Source organism: Hemitrygon akajei, chromosome 1, assembly GCF_048418815.1.
Source record: "Hemitrygon akajei chromosome 1, sHemAka1.3, whole genome shotgun sequence".
Taxonomy (NCBI): Eukaryota; Metazoa; Chordata; class Chondrichthyes; order Myliobatiformes; family Dasyatidae; genus Hemitrygon; species Hemitrygon akajei.
The window spans coordinates 39,124,829-39,146,677 of NC_133124.1; the positions used below are offsets into that span (position 1 = coordinate 39,124,829).

At 38.0% G+C, this 21,849-nt stretch overlaps 1 protein-coding gene across 2 annotated transcripts in view; it reads right to left on the minus strand.

Annotated features, from left to right (window-relative positions):
- Nucleotides 1-456: 456 nt before the first annotated feature.
- The window catches only part of LOC140725749 (YTH domain-containing family protein 3-like), a 31,321-nt gene continuing 9,928 nt past the window's right edge, over nucleotides 457-21,849 (minus strand). For both annotated transcript variants that reach the window (XM_073041609.1, XM_073041618.1), the window contains 2 exons: nucleotides 14,635-16,194; nucleotides 457-2,995 (listed from right to left, as the gene is read on the minus strand). In XM_073041609.1, the coding sequence (XP_072897710.1) occupies nucleotides 2,975-2,995; nucleotides 14,635-16,194 (1,581 nt within the window). In that variant the 3' untranslated portion in view covers nucleotides 457-2,974. The remainder of the gene's footprint in view (nucleotides 2,996-14,634; nucleotides 16,195-21,849) is intronic.

The following is a 21,849-nucleotide window of genomic DNA, read 5'->3' on the forward strand; positions in this document are numbered from 1 at the left end:
GACGTGTTACTAGCATAGGCTTGGAACGTGGACTGTTCCACACAGCTGATGAAAAAAACAGGTATAACTAGCCTCCATGATGAGTGCCCATGGCCATATCTTTGGTTTGAAGAAAGTGGGTGGATCCAAAAGATAAAATTCTTTGAGGGTAAGAACCAGACTGCGGGTGGTGGTGAAAGGTTAGGATTGCTGTCCAGAAAGAAGCAGAGAGCTTTAAGGCCTTCTGGACCAGGGAACTGGAAGTGACTTAAAAGGGTGGACGTAAATAGGAAGAGAATGAACCAAGAGGGAGAAAATGGAGTTGAATTATGTAGACAATTTCAATGGGGCAGTAGGCAGAAACAACAGGCCTACAGGGAGTCAGATTTGTGGATCTTGAAATATATCTTCCAAAGCAGAAATATGCCTGCAGAAAAAATGAAAACATCAAATACACAAATCAATGAAATGAGACAATTTGATCTTTTAACTTTTAATTATACATGAAACAGCAATTCAAAATTTGTGAACGAGAAAGTGACCGATGGTGCATGGGAAGATAAAGTATAACTTGTGGGTTATCAGCGCAGGCATAAAACAGTAATTACTTTTATTTTAAATAAAATAGAACAATAAGCATTTTATTGAGATGCATATAAAGGTATGGGAATATTATTGGCTATGAGAAAGAATAGAATTTTAAAGTTTATGATTGCATTATTCTATTTCTTGGATAACTATCTGATTAACAAAAGTTCAGTTTTACAAAGCCATTCCAAAATAACCTTTACTAAACAGGTTATATTAGCGGTGTATTAGAATGAGAATTCCCTTTAGGACTTGAGTTTCATAACTTGACACTTCTACAATGTCAGAGATAAAAATTGAACTTCCTCAATCAAAGACTTGTGTGCTATTGCATTTATGCAATACTTTCACTTCCTTTAATACATACGCTGTTGTACATATTCTTTTAGTCCGTCTCTAATTTTAAATGTTCTTCTTTCACTAACCCAGAATTAAAAGAAATTAAACACATGACTTTCTGATCGTGTACATTCAATTAATTTTGGAACATGGGAAGAAACTGTATTATTAAACCTCCCATCTGTACTGATAGTTCCGTTGTAAAGGTCTGCACAAGATTATGATTTCATACAACATACTGAACCAGAGACAAAAATGCATGCAAGGTTTGTGGATATTAAGGCTACAGATCTAATCTTAAAATTTTCTCAATGAATGAAGTTAGGAATTTACATATAATATCATACTTTTATCCATTGTAGGTGCCGAATGTTATTTGGGACAACATATAAACAGCATACAAAGATTAAATCAAAGGAAAATTAAGAGCAATTTAGAAAGTAAGTCAGAAGACCAAGAAATGGCTTCAAAAGTCTGCGAAGCTTTGTATTTTTGCATTCTTATTTCTCCAATTACTGCACCAACTTATGTCAGTATAATAGTTGGATTTCAAGAAAAAAAATTACATTTGAATCATGGAACTCCATGATGTAAATGCATAGAAGTTATACATATCGATGCTAATTCACACTCAAAAATCTTCATACTAGTTAATTTAATTCCAACATATGCAAAAATGAAGCAATGAAATCAAATGTGATAATGACTTTGTGTACACAATGCAGTTTTAAACTACTTGGGCGCTGCAAACTCTGAAGTATGCACCCCTGACAAAGTCATAGATTTTAAATGACCCAGGACATTATACATGATAACTATAGGATCACATTGGAGACTGCCAAATTTAAATACATTGAAAATAATGCACTAAAATAAATTAAATAGCCTTCAAGGGATGAACAGTGATTTAAGTACTGTGCTTATAAAAAGTCCATTTTGTTTCTATTAGGCTATTGGTACCTACTGAAAATACACATTATAAATTAAGGCAATTACATCACTGAGACTGAATATATGTGGTATATGTAAACAGGAGACAATGGGCTCAGTATCTCCTAAATCAGTTCATTCCCTGTAAAGTAGTACTCAGAAAAATGAAAATGTGAAACCACATTGTAAATTAACTCATGCCATAACACTCACTAAAGAAGTAATGGATTTATTTAGCTAATGAATCATTTAGAGGAAAAAAATCACTTCCATGATAGTTTCCTGCCAGAAGGGCAAATATTCAAAGCAAGGAAGTTGTATTTAAAAGATATTACATAAGTCTAAAATTTAAAAATCAAGCTGAGGTACATTTACTTAGGACAGTTTCATCAATGGTCGTATCAAACATCTAGTATCTCCTCCTTAGACAAATGTACTTTTCTGAAGCCTATGTAATACAGAGTACAAGAAAAAAAATCATTGCATTCAAATGGTTGCACATACACTTTTAAAAATATTTCAAAACCATGAATAATTTGGGTAAGAATCTTGCATAACTTATGGTTTTTTTCACATTTGGCAAAATATTAATTGAATTTATTTGCTTTATTGTCTACAATAATTTTCACATAGGCATTATATCGGATTTATCTGATTGAACTAAAAATTACACGATATCCAAATTGTTTCAAAAGAGCTAAAATTAACTTAAAAATCCTACAACAGAAAATATTCTGAAGAGCCAAGCATTTTGAAATCTCAGATCATTGACCAACCTACACTCATTGTTAGTATTAGACGAATTCAAATAAAAAGTTATTGGTTTCTCACTTTCACTCAATTTCTGTAATTCATCTAAGAGGGTGAGCTCAGAAAGACAGGAATTACTGTAAAAAGCTTAGGATGGCAGAAAGTGCTTGACAAAGTTATAGCGCTCAAATGTGTTTTGTGAGACATGTGTACAAGGGCAAATGCATTAACGAGAACCAACACAGAAAGCCAATTTTGTGTTCAAGTGTTCTGTAGAGGTTGCCTTGAGCAATAAAGTTCCAATAATCATGTTCCTTGAAGATACTAGGCATTTCCAAGGTTTGTATCATTAGTGTTGTAAATGTGGTGGAGCTTCTCCATTCAGTTCCTACTTGCTTCTGTTCCGCTCCTGCAAACATCAGGAAAACATTAATGTCATTAAGATAAATACCTAGTAAGTATCAACTTCAAACAGATTACATCTGTAACTGTATTAGATACAAGGTGCGTGGAATAGGATTCACAGCGACATGAGCTGGCATCAACGTGACTTAGCATTTGTCCTTCTGACTGGCCTACTAGCTTAATGGTTAATTGGTTTTTGCATATTGAAATTGACAGGAAGATTAAAGAAAATAAGCATTTAAAGTACCCCTCCCCCCCAGTACTTTGGGTAAGATCCATGTTCATCAGAAAATTGGTGGCAAAAAAGACTTCTAAGGAATTCAAGATTTGCAAGTAAAGGGGGGGGGGGTCAGGAGGAATAGCAAGAATTTTTAAACAATTTGAGATTTTAGGTAATTTTGTTTCAGCTTCCACAAGAGAAAAAGTGTCATAAGTGGAAACATTCTTATAACAATATGAAGAAAATGAGTAAAGCAAAGCAAATTAGTCATACAGTAATTGATTTCTTGCTGACAAATAAAATTCACAAGTTAAATAGCTGATCCCAAGAAAAGCAATTCTAAGATTAAGCTCAAACACCAAGTTACTTAAGAATTACTTCCTTCTGAATCATGCACTTAGAGCAGTACTTTCCTGAAAAGCATTAAAAAAAAAGTTTGAAGTTGTGGCACAAACTCATGTTGCTATTAACAACTCCTGGCCAATCTAATTTAAGTATCCAGTGTAATGTGGGGGGCTGATCCTATTAGTTCTGCAAATCAGGGAACAAGATCTCGGTGGTGACTACAGTTTGGGTTCAGAAGAATTGAGGTAGGGTTTCAACTGAATGCATCACCCATTCTTTTGCTGCTTCACCTGCTGAGTTCATTTGCGTTTTTGAGGAATTTGCGATAGTTTGGAACATTTCAAAGCTGGAGGTACAGGGGGTATATCTGCAGAGCCAGCGTTCTGTTCTGGATGTCAGATCTGGGATTTCTGGGAGGCTACCAACGTCCCCAATGGCCACATCAGTACCAGATGCATAGAGATGCAGCTCTTTAGAGACCGTGTTAGGGAACTGGAGCTGCAGCTTGGTGACTTTTGGCTTGTTAGGGAAAGTGCAGAGGTTATAGAAAGGAGCTACAGGGAGGTAGTCACCCCAACTACAGGGAACTGAAGAGGATGGCAGCAGTAATTAGGGATTCTATAGTTAGGGGGACAGATAAACGGTGAATGGGGTTGAGTGAGATCTGGAATCAGCCATTATGGAAAGGTAGAGAAGACTCGATGGGCTGAGTGGCCTAATTCTGCTTCTACGCCCTATGGAGAGGGAGCATTTTCTATCTGTAAATTACTTCAAAGGATGTTAAATGATTCGAACAGATTTTTGAGGACTATTAAGGTTGAAAATTATTTAAAATATTTAAAATTAATTAGAAACAAAAATTTTGGTAATTATCATTAAACCATGTAAAACAAACTAAAAAATACTTACCTTCCCCTTTGTCCTCTAAGCAGCAAGCCTGGAATGTACACTGAAATTAACGTGATGTCAGATTCTACACAGATATGATGTAGCATATGATCTGAGTGGGAATTCCCAGGTGCAATGCTGAAAAATTTTTGTTTTTTACTAGACTACATGGGGAGTCATGCCAGAAGTTTGACAACAAATCAAGGCAAAATCTTACTGAAATGTCAATGGCTGGAAGTTGATTTGCCTTGTTATCGTAAAGGAATACATTTAAATATCTACTGAAGAGGCTGCCTATACAGTATAATAGTTTTCAGTTCAATAAAACCTGAGCAGAATCTGTGGCAGACAGGCTGGGGGCCAGGGGAGGGGTCGCTGAAGGAATTGCCATGCTATTGAGATGCTACCAAGTGGAGAGAAAAACTAATCAGTATAAAGAGGAGAGATTAGTACATATTTGGTGGACCAAGGAGGGGTGAAGGATAATGGGCAAATGGAGCCTGGTAGGGAAGAATGGGTGCAGTTGCAATACAGAGGCAAATGGAAGCAGTTAATATCAACTAGAATGGAGCCAGGTGGGAAAAAGGGTGGGTGAAGCTGGTGTGATGGTGGCCACTATTAAAGGGTGAAGAGCAGGAGAAACCAGATGGTAGCGAGGATGCAGTGGGTGAAATGCGTGCATTGTAGGCGAATGGAACCAGGAGCAGGACAGGCAGCCATGGAAAAGCAAGCAAAAATGGGAGTACTAGAGATGATGTCAGAAGTGCAATAGGGAAAATAATGGAAACACAGGGGGGTAAGGGTTAGCCAAAATTGGAGAACTCATTTTATCACTGGGCCATAGACTTGCCAGGCAGAATACAAGCTGTTGTACCATTAGATGTTGTGTGGGTAGGTCTCACTCTGGCAGTAAAGAAGGCAGATGGTGCTCGGTGCTCGGTGTCGGAGGGCTGGTCGGAGGCACGAAGTTGTCGGAAGTTTTCGGACGGACTCACAGTTGGGCTGTGCTCGGGTGCTTCCAGAGGCTGCATCGGGAAGTTTTGCCACGTTGGAGGTTTCTTCCTTCTGCCATCTGCGTGAGATGATGGGCTATCTGGGACTTTGAGACTTTTTTTTTACCGTGCCCATGGTCTGCTCTTATCAAATTATGGTATTGCTTTGCACTGTTGTAACTGTATGTTATAATTATGTGGTTTTTTTGGTCAGTTAGTCTTGGTCTGTCTTGTGTTTATGTGATATCATACTGGAGGAACATTGAATTTCCCCTTGGGGATGAATAAAGTATCTATCTATCTATCTATCTATCTATGGTAAGGGGAAGATCTGATAAGATCAGAGGGGATGGTTCAGGGGTGGGGGGAGGGGAGTGAAGAAATAGTGGAAACCTGGCAGGAATTGGAACTGGGGTGAGGAGTGGGGTCTGTTTTCAGGAAAGCAGGAAAACAAGTGGAAAAGTATGGTGGAGGATACAGGATACAAAGTCAGAAGGCAGCGAGGGTCATGGTAAGAATGGCAGTGGAGTAAGAAGAAAGACCTGACAGATCTTTGGGAGCTCAGGATTAGGTGGGAGAACCAGTGGTGTTGGTCCAATTTCATAAGCCGGAAATTAAACAGGAGTCCTCTTTCCCCATACCCCTCTGCAACTCCCATCATCCATTCTCATTCCTTTTCTTCCAGCTGCCTATACCCACAAATTTCTCCCATGAGATCAACTTTCACCATCTGATTCTAACTGTCCTTTACCTCTCCCCTTATGATTTCCATTATCAAGTTCCTTACTTATCAGATTGTAGCACTGGTAGTTTCTATCCCTACTTATTGATTTTCCAGCCATCTCTAGCTTCAGCCTCTCCCCATCTGGCTCCATTGACCTTTTTCTTCTGCTACAGCCTATCACATGCCTGTCTCGCAAGGCTACTCTTCCCCTTGTGGCTCCGTATGCCCATCCTCTCCAACGCTTTTCAATCCACAAATTACCTACTGGCTCATCTCATCCCTCCCCCTCTTCTCTTTATACTTGCTATCTGCCTCTCTACTATGTCTTGACTCAGGGCTTTTAAAAGTAGAGTTTTTTGTCATATGCACAAGCACATATGTGCACAGGTGCAATGAAAAATTTATTTGCAGCGGCATCATAAAAGCAACATTCAAAAGAAAAATAAAGTATACGCAAATTTTTTTTTAAACGAAGAACACAACTAGAACAAAAAAGGTTAATCTTGACCCAAAACATCAATGATTCCTCCCCACCCCCCACAGATGCTGCTCAAGTTGCTGAGTTCCTCCAGCAAACTATTCATTGCTCCAGACTCCAGCATTTGTAACCTCACCTCCATTATCTGCTCATTTGGCATCTATGAAACTTATTAATAACATGAGTCTGCAATTTCAATGCGACCTATTTTCCCTCTCAGACCTTTTAGTTAACATACAAACTATTGATTAAGTAGGAACTAGCCTTCAATCTATATCCAATGAATGCACTGACACTCAGAAGCAGTATCATGTGGATCAGCTGTGGAAAAGATGCCAAGCAACTATTTAACAAAGGTCTATATAACAGTGACCAATGCACTACAGAGTTGAAAAAAGGACCAAGCAAATAAGAACAGCCATTAATAGTGAGAAACAATGGATAGGTAAGTAGGCCATGAATTAAATTAACTAAGCATTCTAGAGTTAAGGTATTTGGCACCACTGAAAAGCGCTGACCATAGCTCTTCAATTAAAATTGTATTTAAACACATCTGTGTTAACGTGCTTAGAACCATCTTTCTCTGAACAAGAACATTTGAAAATAGGAGCAAGAGTAGGCCACTGGACTCCTTAATCCTGCTCAATCATTTAGTATAACCAGGTCTAAACTCCCTTGTGGTCCTGAATTACAAAGCATTCAAAAATTAACTTCCTTTTTAAATATCTCCTATAATCTACCAAACACAAACATCTAGGGCAGAGAACACTACAGAAGTAATTTCTATAGACCCCAGTTGGTCACTTTGTTCATGATTTCTCCCACTCATGGAATTAATATTTACTTTGCCATAACCTCTCATGTTTCACTAAGATTAACGTCATTCTTCAAAATTCCCAAAAACACAGATCACACGCACATTACCTGCTTGTGATAAGACAATTCTGTCAAACAAGGAGTTTTGGATATCCTCTAATGTTAATGTCCTTTCTTAAATTGTGGCTCAAAACTGCAATTACTCCAGAATAGACCATCCATTAGATTACTGTGCACAAACCTCCACCAGCAATGAAAGTTCATTTGTTATGTGCCATGTCCCTGTATGAACATAATAAACTCAAATTCACTTTTAAAAGGCCAATATTCCCTTGATTTCTTAACTACTTGCTGCACCAGGCAGCTAGCTTTATGATTCATGCACAAGAACACTTAGATCTCTGCACTCAATTTCCAGTTTCTCTCCAATTAGGTAACACTTTGCCTTTTGATTCTCAATTCACCCCAAGTTTCCTCCCACTCAATTTATAATCCTGTTGCAGAGTCTAAATATGCCTTGACTCCTATCTTAATGTCATTAATATTTAGACTCAGTGTTTCAATCTGGAAAGCCATGTTTCGCACAGAAATCTCAAGGTGCAATGAGAGGTCTGCAAAAGGATCTAGTGCTTTCCTGGCATATATGACGAATTAACTTCTCAGGCTTCCAGCCAGGTAGAGGTATCAATTATAACCAAAGTTTCAATGACAAATTCCAACAACTTCATTGATTGTAAACCAAGTGGGATAGCAAAAACCTGAGGACTAACCAATCAGGAGGGATGGATGACAGGGGTATATATACCCCTGGACTGCCGAGCCTAGGTTCCCTGATGAAGATGGTGGAGGTTGTCATTGAAACGTCAGTTAAAATCGATACTTGTACCTGACCGAAAGCCTGAGAAGAGTTTATTTGAGGTTTGCATATGTAACCAGTACATGGGAATGGAAAGGGGTTTAATTTCCAATTAATCTTCCGAACAAAATTTTGTTCTGTTATTTCATTTCTCCTTTTAACCATTATTTTCACCATTATTTTACTAATGGTGTCTTAGAAATTATAGAATGACAGGATAGTGTTAAATTTGCAGCAACTTAAAAAATGACAGAAAAATAGGACAGGATCCACAGACTTGCAATTTATCAGAATATTTTCACTCAGAGCTAATTTTAGTGTTAAAAAACACCAGTATGGAAGCTAAGCTACAACAGCAGTATGTTCTTCAAGCAATGAACTGGCAGAAATGAAAGGCTAATGATGGTTTGGCTCATTTTCCCAATGCATAGAACTTTGATAGAATCCTACAAAGGTTGAAGTGTATTAAACATATGTATCTGGCTCATGGTTACACTATATTATTCAACAAATTAATTTCCATGAAATTAAGATCCTCACATTGCTTTGAGAGAGCCTCCCTTTGCCTCAGAAGGTAATAACAGCCAATCCAAATTTAACTACCAGATGACATGGTAACACATGTGATGAGGACAAATTATCGACCAAAACTGCACTATCAAATATCAGCAAGAGGTAAAAGATGCAGCTGGTGTTACAAGACCCAAGTTTAGAAAGTAAATAACAAATATCCAAGTCCTCGTTGGGCCACCTGACTTTACCAGAGGGAATAACTTCCTTCACTGAAGTTTACTTGTCCAGTCACTGAACCAATCTATGGTCTCACTTTCAAGAACTCTTCATCTCATGTTCTTGATATTTATTGCTTATTTAGTTTTTTTTGTATTTGCACAGTTTGTCATCTTTTGCACAATGGCTGCCCACCCTATTGGTGGTGTCTTTCATTGATTCCATTATAGTTATTGGATTTATTATGCCTGAAGAAAATTAATCTCATTGTATATGGTGACGTATATCTACTTTGAACTTTGACAGTCAATGTAAATTTAAGACCAAGAACAAAACGCCAGCATAAATTTAAGTAGAATCCATGTCAGCCACGTCATTCCAAATCATATTGTTCCACATCTCCGAGTAATTAAACAAAAATTGAAAAAATTTTCTATCTCTTTCTCAAATTGTGAGTAACCATATAACAACTACAGCAAGGAAACAGGCCATCTCGGCCTTTCTAGACCATGCCGAACGCTTACTCTCACCTAGTCCCACCGACCTGCACTCAGCCCATAACCCTCCATTCCTTTCCTGTCCATATACCTATCCAATTTTTTTTAAATGACAATACTGAACCTGCCTCTACCACTTCTACTGGAAGCTCATTCCACATAGCTACCATTCTCTGAGTAAAGAAGTTCCCCCTCGTATTACCCCTAAACTTTTGCCCCTTAACTCTCAACTCATGTCCTCTTGTTTGAATCTCCCCTGCTCTCAATGGAAAAAGCCTATCCACGTCAACTCTATCTATCCCCCTCATAATTGTAAATACCTCTATCAAGTCCCCCCTCAACCTTGTACACTCCAAAGAATAAAGACCTAACTTGTTCAACCTTTCTCTGTAACTTAGGTGCTGAAACCCAGGTAACATTCTAGTAAATCTCCTCTGTACTCTATTTTGACATCTTTCCTATAATTCGGTGACCAGAACTGTACACAATACTCCAAATTTGGACTGACTAATGCTTTGTATAATTTTAACATTACATCCCAACTCGTATACTCAATGCTCTGATTTATAAAGGCCAGCATACCAAAAGGTTTCTTCACCACCCTATGCAAATGAGATTCCACGTTCAGGGAACTATGCACCATTATTCCTAGATGATTTGTAGTAATTTCACTAGTAATTTGTGAATTTCCATAATCCAGATGACAGTGCTGTGTAGACCATTTGTAATCAAAATTAATTCAAAAATCTAGGCATTTAAAAAAATAGCTTTGTGCACCACATAAAGTGAAATGCACCAAACATATCTTATCAAGTTTCTGAGAGGTTGTACTAAACGTTTTAAAAATCAACATTACGAGGAGTGATCTTTGAGTGATTATGCAGAAAGTTTGAGGTTAATAACTCATCTCCTTCTACCTTAGGTCACAAGCTTATCAATTACCCCTGATGTGTTATTTGGTTGCAAGAACAGATAAACAGATTATTATCTGAATGGTGGCCGATTAGGAAAAGGGGAGGTGCAACGAGACCTGGGTGTCATTGTACACCAGTCATTGAAGGTGGGCATGCAGGTACAGCAGGTGGTGAAAAAGGCAAATAGTATGTTGGCATTTATAGCAAAAGGATTTGAGTACAAGAGCAGGGAGGTTCTACTGCAGTTGTACAAGGCCTTGGTGAGACCGCACCTAGAGTATTGTGTGCAGTTTTGGTCCCCTAATCTGAGGAAAGACATTCTTGCCATAGAGGGAGTACAAAGAAGGTTCACCAGATTGATTCCTGGAATGGCAGGACTTCCATATGAAGGAAGACTGGATCGACTAGGCTTATACTCACTGGAATTTAGAAGATTGAGGGGGGATCTTATTGAAACGTATAAAATTCTAAAGGAATTGGACAGGCTAGATGCAGGAAGATTATTTCCGATGTTGGGGAAGTCCAGTACGAGGGGCCACAGTTTAAGGATAAAGGGGAAGCCTTTTAGGACAGAGATGAGGAAAAACTTCTTCACACAGAGAAGTGAATCTGTGGAATTCTCTGCCACAGGAAACAGTTGAGGCCGGTTCATTGGCTATATTTAAGAGTAAGTTAGATACGGCCCTTGTGGCTAAAGGGATCGGGGGTATGGAGAGAAGGCAGATACAGGGTTCTGAGTTGGATGATCAGCCATGATCATACTGAATGGCGATGCAGGCTCGAAGGGCCGAATGGCCTACTCATGCACCTATTTTCTATGTTTCTATTAACTGAGGAGTTATTGTCTTCAAACTTTCTGCATAATCACTCAAAGAGATGAAGTGCATGTGCATGTAATGAGAGCTATATAACTCATTTCCTTCTACCTTAGACCACAAACTTATCAATCACCCCTGCTGTGGACAATTTCTGGAGGTCCAAGATCTGTATGCTCCACGACCGCTGGACTAAGTGTGTAAACATAGGAGGAGACTGTTGAAAAGTATTTTCTAGGTTTTCTAAAATTGACTCCTTCTACCTTAGGCCACAAACTTATCAATCACCCCTCATTTAATACATTTATCTTGATGTAACATGGGTGTCAGAACATGAGTATCTTTAATAAACAAGGCACAATGTACTTATTGTCATCAATTCCTTTCCTGTGTTTCAAGGAAAATATTTTGATCTTCCATCAATTCAACAATTTAAGAACGTTTGTAGAAAGAACTCACACAATAGCTGCGTATTTGCAAAGATTAAAATGTTCTCATGATTAAAATGCAACTCATGAATAGCTCCTTCAAAAAAACTCTTGGCCCTACTGATTTGAAGATTAGTATAATGACTGATTTTCATTGAAACAGCAAAATCTTTGCTATCAAGCTCTTTTTCAACCCTTTCACATTTTCAAACTATAAACTGACTCTGTCCTCAAATCAGAAATAGCATAGTTCACACTAACAATGTCCTACCAACTGTTCCTATTCCTTAAACCGAAATTCAGAGCCGTACTACAGAACATTAAGTCTGCAATAAATTTCCATTCATAGACAGGGGCCAGAAAATAAAAGGTATTGGAAACAGCACAAAGTAAACTATGATGGAAATAGCTTGCTTGATTTACAGAAGTGCCCTTTGCGTTAATTCACAGTACATGGACATACTTCAAGCCAGCATTTATTACCTATACTTAATTAGCCTTGAGAAGTTGTGGTGAGGCTCTGTTTTGAATTGCTGCAGTCTATAAGGTCAACATACTTCCACTCTGTTAACAGTTCGGAAATACAATGATTTTAAAGAAGTCACAATGGAACAACAGGCTGTTATTTACCAGCAAGGATGGCATGTAATTTTTGAACAAATTTAGATCCTAACGTTTAGATCCTGCAGCTGGTAGATACTCCTAAACATTGTGTAGATGGCACAACCTGAAGGAGTGAATGCTTACAACATGTCAATCAAACAGGCTGCTTTATCCTAGAACACATTCCTAATTTTTTCTGTATATACAGTGAAAAGTCTTTGCATCATTGTGATTTTAAAAACATCTAATCAGACCTGTTCTTGTAGACGGTATCAATGTACCTATTCCAATTAAGTTTCTATCTCATTACTGATCTCCAAAGATCTTGGTGGAGAATTAACTGATAACAATGTGAAGGTGACTGGGGGGGGGGGGGACAAGACTTGTACCACACTTGCAGCTCTGACCATCCTAGTGAAAGGAACAAGTGTCGCAACTGCCCTTACACCTCCACCCTCACTACCCTGTTCAGGGCTCCAAACAGTTCTTTCAGGTGAGTTGACACTTCACCTGTGAGTCTCTTGGGGTCATCTACTATATCCCGTGCTCCTGGTGTGGCCTCCTTTGTATCGGTGAGAACCGAGGTAGAATGGGAGACCATTTCACCAAGCCCTTATGCCACATCCACCAGATAAAGCAGGATCTCCCAGTGACCACCCATTTCAATTCTACTTATCAACACCTTATATTCCACCTGGAAGCCTCAATCTGATGGCATGAACAGCAATTATTTTGATGGCATGAACAGCAATTTTTCAATCATCTGGTAATTGCCCAACTCCTTCATCATTCCTATTTCCTGTTTTCCTCTCTCTCCTGATCTCCTTACCTGCCCATCACTTCCCTCTGGTGCTCCTCCCCCTTCCTTTTCTTCTATGGTCTCAGTCTTCTCCTATCAGATTTCCAATTCTGCAGCTCTTTACCTCTTTCACCAATCAACTTCTCAGCTCTTCACTCCTCCCCTAATTTCACCCATCACATGCCACCTTGTACTTCTTCCTCTGACTTCTCCCCTTCCTTTCCAGTCCTGATAAAGGGTCTCGGCCCAAAACGTCAAATGCTGTCTGGCCTGCTGAGTTCCTCCAGCATTTTGTGTGTGTGGTGCTTTGGACTTCCAACATCTGCAGATTTTCTTCTGTTTGTGACACCCTTTCATTCAATCATATTCTCTCAAAAATTCTTGGTATAATGACTCTTCTGAACTTCTCTTAATTTTTCAGTTTGTCCCCTCTCACTGGTGCTTGGAATGCAACAATTATGACTTTCCTTACTTTAGCACTCTTTTACACGAGTTCAAAATATCTCCAGCACAGCATGATCTCTGTTTTATATTGGTCCTATTTTATACTGGACTGTAACCATCCTGGTTGAAGGTTTCAAATCCAATCACAGACAGAACAGCCATGAAAGCTCAACGATACTTCTACTTCCTCAGGAGGCTAAAGAAATCTGGCATATTCCCATCAAGCTCTACCAATTTTTATCCATGCACCAAAGAAAGCATCCTGCCTGGATGTATCATGACTAGGTTTGGCAACTGCTCTGCTTATGACTACAAGAATATGCAGTGTTATGGACACAGCTCAGCATATCACAGCTGCCTCTTCAAAAACTTAGTAAAGCAGCCAGCATAATCAAAGGCAGCAAAGAAATATGGACAAAGACCCCACTCATCCCAAACATTTTCCTCTCTCCCCCATTGGGCTAGGTACAAAAGCTTGAAAGCACATACCACCAGGCTCAAGGACAGGACAATTTCTACCCCACTGTCATAAGACTACTTAATGGTAAATGGTACGATAAGACTCTCTTGAGCTCGCAATATACTTCAATTATAACCTTGCACCTTATTGTGTCCCTGCACTACACTTTCTCTCTTGCTGTTACAGCATATTCTGCTATTGTTTTCCCTTGTACTACCACAATACACTGAGCAACGAATTGATCTGTATGAACAGTACGCATGACTAGCTGTGCCTTGGTATATGTGACAATAATAAAGCAATTCCAATTGCTATAATCGAAGAAAAGGCAATCTGATTCCTTTACTGCAGTATCTTGCACCATGCCAATATATGTATATTTAATTAATCTGAAATATACAAATCGTACACATCAAATTGTCTAAAAAGACCATGAATTGTGCATCATTAATCAAAGTCTTAAATACTTCAAGAATCTAAGACCGACCCTCAATAGCCCATCAGCAGACATACTTGATACAAATATTAAGCAATTACCTGATATATGGTTGTCTACTCAACAGTAACCTGAAAAAAAATAAGCAGAACCACATGGCACAAGTGGAAACTACAGGTACAATTTCTTCCATACTTACCCTACGTATGGCTTCCTCCTCTTCTTGACGCTTTTCATAATGTGCAAAATCATCAAAGATTGAAGTGGTATGCTTGTAAGTAGCAATTATTTTAAGCACTTGCTTGGCTTTTTCTAGGGGCACCTCCTGTGTGTCCCTTGAGTTGGTAACTGGTTTGTTATCATTATTTTCCAAACGAATATGCCGTAGCTGGTTATTGGGTACATCTTTTACAAAGATCCACTTCACTTCAAACTTGCCTTTCCATTTATCCTGCGACCATACTCCAGCGTAAGCATTATAGTCCACGGCCGACTTCATCTCAGCCACTCCACAAAAATGTCCACTTCCATTTACACTAAACAGTAAATAGAGTGGCCCTTTACTGTTCAAGGAACGGAAAGCAGCATCCAAACGTTTATTACCATGTTCAGTACTGCACCAAATAGAATATTTGATGGAACGGTGTATATCATCCTCAGAGTAGCTTTTAATTATAAATACTCGACCCGTCTTCAGACTCCAGTCAAAATCTTTGGGGTTGTAGTTGTGTATGCCTTTCAGTTTTTCCAATACAGGATGTACTTCTCCACTAGGCGGTGAAGTGCTTAAAGCAGCAATACCCAACACAAAACTCTCACTATTAGTACCACTGTTCTGATTGAAGCCAGCTCCCCGATTGCGAGGAGCAACCCAGCGGTTTTGCAACTGCTGCTGAACCTGAGGTTGTTGAGGCCCTACGTGCTGTGGTGGTTGATGTGCTGGTTGGGTCTGAATAGCAATTGGCTGCTGTGGAAGTTGATGTTGCTGGATAACAACTTGAGGAGGCAGAACTTGCTGTGTAGGTGGGGCTTTGGGCACATTCCCTTTGTCTTCCCAAGTTCCAATATTCATGTTATGCTTTATAGGTGGTGGTGGCACTGCAGACCCACCTATTCCTACGTTAGTCTTAGGCTTTAGCTTAGGCTGAGGTTTTGCAGGTTTCCGAGCAATAGCAGCCCATGACGTTGGTTTAGGCGCTGAAGTGGTTGTTGCTGGAATGCTATTAGCAACAATGCTACTGCACATACCAGTACTACTCAGAGCAGAACCTACAGTTTTAGTGACAGCTGTTGTCATATCTCCTCCAATCTTCAGTCCAGTCATGCCTTGCTCAATGCTATTTATGCCAGGCACTTTGCTCAAAGAATCACTTCCAAATCCGGCTTGTCCATCAGCTATGGCTCTTCCGAGAGAACTTGGTGGATATCCATAACTGTTGCTATATGCAGAACTTTGTGTCGACTGCCCTTGAGATCCACTTGCTCCCCATGTAGAAAAGTCTGCGTTCCCAGGAAAAAAGTTAAATCCATGTTGATTCAAAAATGGTGGGGTGCTCCCCAAGGCCCCTGGTTGATTAAATACACCATCTGGTATAAAGTGATGTTCACCATTGCTCATTTGTCCATATGTTGTTAAATATGGCATTGGAGGATCTCCCCCTGTTGACCAGGGAGCTTCACCAAGTGAATATGGAAATCCAATAGAAGGAGCATAGTAACTGGGCATGTATGGGTCTGACATTGGTGGGTAGCTGTTGCTCTGCAAGAAAAAAAACAAAATTTATTCTACCAACACTGGTGAAGTACTATATTTTTGTCACACATTCTTTTAAATCTACAGTGTCACTCACTCCAAACCAGCATACATTCTGTTACACATATCTGCAATAAATGCAACTGTATTTAAATTAGTGCCCCTTTAAAGCCAGAAAGTGTAATTCTTGACTGAGACCCAAGCTTCATATGAACCCCACCCTCCTCAGCAAATGTAAAAATACTTTAAACTAATTTTACAATTTATAACTTTCAATCACAACACACTTCCTCAATATTAATCATATCCCAAAAATGTTATTTAACATGTTTAGTTGGACATTTTAATTACAGCTGGCAAATTGTTCCAAATGCTCATATGAGGATAATCTACAGAAAAGTAAACAGAACTTCAGATAATTATTTACAGAGAAAACTCAAACTTTCCAGATATGTAGCAATTTGAGTAGTTTAACTCTACAAAGGATGTCACTACAAATCTAACTAAAAACTTTTGTCAAACCAATGATCCAGAAAGTACAGATGAATTAACAGCAGGTCCCTTAAAAATTGAACTAGCACATTCAAACCTTCTGCACCTGCACACTATAGTGTAAAATTCAATGGGGGTCAGATGTCAGCACTAACAATGTTCTGCAGAGTCCCTGAAGCTGCCACTTAGCCTGGGCATTATTTTTAATCTTACCCACCTACGGAGCCAGAAATACTGTAAAGAGGCCTCAACCTTATGCATCTAACATGGCCCAATGAGATCATCAAAAGCAACTTTGTTCAATTCCTATGCACCTTTTGTGTATTAGAAAACATTTCTTAATAAATTTCCATTGCCTCCGAACACCTGCAATCAAAAATATTTAGTGACAATAGAAAATTCTTTCTGGTAGTATAAAATATGGTGGAAAGGCTTTACAGTTGTTCAGAGCCATGCTACTACTAGGATCCTGTTGGAGGCAGACATGAAGTACAGGCCAGTCAAGACAATTTAGCCAATAGCTCCTATTAAATGTGAACTTGCACCTTCAAAACTTTGCAGTTTATTTTTCCATATGACAAAACATCTTGCATAAAAATTTCTCTACAAGACCATGTAAATGCAAGCTTATTTGTATACCTTAGTGAACTGAGCCCCATTAAATCAAACTGGTTTCTACAACAATAAAGGTGCGGAATTATCAAATGCCTCAGCAAATATTGTTGGTTGGAACAGCAAAACTTTCTTCCTTTTCTGCTATTTGCCTAATTATAAGTAACCTCTCTAGTTCTGCCCAATAAGCCCTTCAAGTAGCAATTTGATGTTGTGCATCAAGCAAAGGAATACAGCCAAAAATAATTTAATCAAACGCAATGCTTCTGGTGGGCAAGTGGGTAGTATGCAAGGCTAGATTTTTGACTGATTTTAATTGTTAAACAAGGTTTTGAGATAACTGTACACTATTCAATCATGATCAGCTAACTCAATACGGATAAGACACTAAACCAAAGTACTACTTCTTCACAGGCAAGCACTCCTGCAAAATCTGATTTACAAAATTAAAATAGCTATCCTAATGTTCTTGACCACATTCTCCATTTGATACAAAAAGCCCATGTAATGTGAGATTATCCTGTATTTAAAAGTAGCTAGGACTCAGAAAATATAGCAAGTTTCAGGCTGAACCTCTCATCTCCTCCTTTCCCCACCCCATTTGTTTAGTTCCAAACATTGCTTTATAGAGCTGTTTCTCAGGCCTCAGTCCAAAATTATTTCCTTATATCCGCTGACTAAAATAAACCTTTCCAGGTAAATAACTGCACTTGAATTCAATGATATACATAGAATCCATACTGTCACCACCATAAGCGCCAATGTGGTAATGAATCAACATGCAGTTCAAATAAGATAGGTAGTGCTACAAACACTTTAAAACAGTGCCCTAATTTAACTCTCATCTTCCTTCTCCTTTCCATAAATGCAATATTGAAAATAAAATTCCTTTTGTATATAAATTTAAGCAACTAATTTCAAGTTGCAAATATTCAAGCAACACTAAAGGAATTAGACCATTTGGCCGATCAACTCAGCTCCATCATTTCATTATGGCTAATTTATTATCCCTCTCAACCCCTCGAATCTCAATTCCCATGATTTTTCTTCAAGTGAGAAATTCCAAACTTTTATTATATAGTTCAGAAACAGGTTATTTGGCACATCATGTTAACGAAGGTGCTTTCTTGATCTAATCCTTATCTACCTCTATTTGGCCTTTCCTGATACCCATCCAAATGTTTTTTTTAATGTTGTTAACGTTCTTGCCTCTCACCTCTTCCAGCAGCTTGTTCTACATACCAACCAGCCTGCATAGAAAAACTTATCCCTCAGGTCCTTTAAATCACTCCCTCTTCACCTTAAATCCATGCCCTCTAGTTTTAGTGCTTAAAAGGTAAAAAAATACACCTCCAAAAGTTCAAAAACCCCAAGATTATCTGCTTGAAATGTACTCAACATGCTTTAAACAACAAATCTTACTCGGATGTAAATGCCAGCACTTAGACATTGGCTTTCAAGTTCTTACCCCCATCTCAGGTCACATAAAACATGGGACATTTAATAATGAAAGGCTCAATGCTCTGAGCATGCTTTCTTAATATTGTATCGTAGGAGACCATTCAGCCCATTGGATCTATACAACTCCCATTTAGTCTCATTTCCCCTCTATTAGCTCACTCTCATTTCACTTTATTCTCTGACTTACACAAGATTTTTACTAATATTAATCAACTCCGAGTTAATTTACTGTAGCAAATTGAGCTGCTTCTTAAGTGGCACCCAGAAGAAACACAGCAAAAAGATCTGTAGATAGCACCTGAAATCAGAACTGAACATCAGTCCCTAAAGTTGTGAGGTAACAGCACTACCTGCCATGTCATCCTGCTACCCTATTAATGGTACATTTTAGGCAAACTACCTCTTTCTGAACAGATACTAAATCACTGGGAAGATGACTACTGCAAAGTTTTACAACTTTAAATTGGCTTGGAACTTAGCATAACTGTGTGGTGGCACTTCCCCAACAATCACAGTCTGTCGCCTGTTCAAACTGTACCAAAAGCACATTTCTTAGATCTACTTAACATACGGGTGCATTGAACACAAATTACAACAGAAGTCAGCTGTGGCTCAGGTTGAATGAAAGCCTCTTCAGTTTGTCTAGACTGACACTCTAGAACTTAACCAAGAGCATGTTACATGTAAGGTTTTGTTTTTTTTAAAAAAAGAGATGCTAACCAAAATTCCATCTATTCCCTCAGGAGTGCATAAAGTTACTGAACTTCAAAAGTATAGCAGGGCAATTACTTCCATCCCTGGCAGCACCTGTTTTCCCTTTTAATTTATATTGACTGAGCAGCGAATCTGTCGCTTCACTACTAATCATCATATTTCCGCCATGACAACGCTAACTTCAAAATAAATGTAACTGGGTATGAAGTGGATGTTCGTAGGCAGCAAAACATTATATCAACAAGTTACATCTGTTAAATATTTCAATGGTGAATGAGGATACCAAACAATGTAATTTACTTTTGTGATTAAGGTACATTGTAATATTTAAAGATATAAGCTTTTCTATGTTAGGTCTATACTAAGTATTTCACTTCTAAAGTGGTCAAAATTTGATGTGAACAAATTCTTCATTCTTTAAATCATATTTCAAATTTAAAACCATCTATCACTAGTCATCTTCCAAATGTTCCTCAGAGTATCCTGCAATCCTGACAATAGTTACCAATCCCAAATGAGGGATGCTGCACACTGAATGGCTATTACAGGTGGAAAAGAGCTTGAATTCATTCACTTTATTTCAGACAAGAATACTGCAGGTAAACACTGCAGAGTTATCCTGGTGAAACATACTCCTACTTTAAGGCAATAGGTACATCAGCTAATAAAATGAGAAGATTTTTACTTGTTCTACCACTGTATTTATATTTCACTTATTTAAACACAAGTTATTCCAGAAACTCTAATCCATATGTACCTAGTATACATTCCATCCATTCAAGGCTTTTGCAAAACTTCCTTATTATAGCTAATCCACAATATTTAAACATAAACAAGCTTAGAATGAGTGTGCACAAGAGACAATACTGTACATTGACCCACTAAGCTTCACTTGAATTGATGAAATTAAAATCTGTGATTTGATTTTGCCAACCTTCACTGTTAATTGAAATGCTTTAAATGAACAGCATAGAACTTACAGTATGTAATTTTCTAAAAAGTGCCATTTCTTCATAATTCTAAAAAATTCCATTTGAATGGAATTATAAACTAAACCATAATTTTCATGTGATCGTAAATGAATGGGATCGGGAGAAGAGCAATAAGGAAGGGTTGAGCCATATATCAATCCAAATTGATCAAGATATTACCAGTGTCAATGAGAAAAACTTCAGACATTTTACAAGTTTTATGCTGTTCATAAGACCCAATGATAATTTTTTTCAAATTTTACTCAAAGATCTAAATGTCTAGCCACTTTAGCAAATTAATTTTGCAGTAAGTGTAAAGGACAACAAAGACTTATAAGTTTCATTAAGTTTTGTCAGTGAACTTTGTGTAAATTTCAGTGTATAGGTCATTTAGCTAAGTTGAGGATTTTCTAGTTATACCAGTCTAATTTTACTGTCATTGTTTAATCATATTATTTGTAAATATCATTAATTAAAAGATATATAGCGTCAGAGTAAAGAAAACATTAACATATCATTGTTGTTCAAGGCTCTCTATCCAGATTCAATTACATATGAATAGTACCAAAAATTACTACACATTTTAGGAAGACCCATTGAGAGGTCAGGATTTGAAATTATAAAGGAGAAGCCTAACAAGAAAAATTATTGAAATTCTAGTATGGCCACGAAAAAAAAGCATTTACAACAACTCTCGAAGTACAGTAATATTTAGAAATTCATGAGCATACTCAGTACATTTTTAAATATCAGGCATATTGTCACATGCAACTGATCCTCTACTTTTAATAGCAACAGCAAATTTAGTTAGCTCGACAGAAGAAAAATCAAATGGTCCTTCAACACTTCTATTACCTTGGGAGGTAGAATGAAGTGAAAATAGCTAACACAAGAATGTCATTCAATGAGCAAGGTAATTAGGTATGAAAGTTAAACAACTAATCTTCGAGAGCAACAATGTTTTTTTAAGTCTAATGTTAGTAGATAATTTATAAAGCATTGTCAAGGTTGCTTACTAAACAGAAGGACTTCTGGCATGCAAATGTACAGAGACAAAAAAATAATCAAAAGTGCTTATGCACCGTGGATCAATCTCCCATAGCAGCATTCTTCTGCACATGGTAACTCTGACTATGATTTTATTACATGCATTTTAATTATAGGGAAATTAAAGAGAATTAGAGAAAAAAAGTAGTCCTGATTTCAGTTGGATGACCCAGATAATTATCTACAAGTGCTCACAAAACACAGATGGCAAGAGCCCTTACATTACTGTCCTGAAGCCATGAATGGTAACTTAGTGGCAATTGACATGTAAAAGCTCTATCTGAAATTCTCCCAACAGTTATGACTGTTTGCAAAACCCTGCAGCCAAGTATTAACTTATTCCAATAGTTCACTTTTAGCAGAT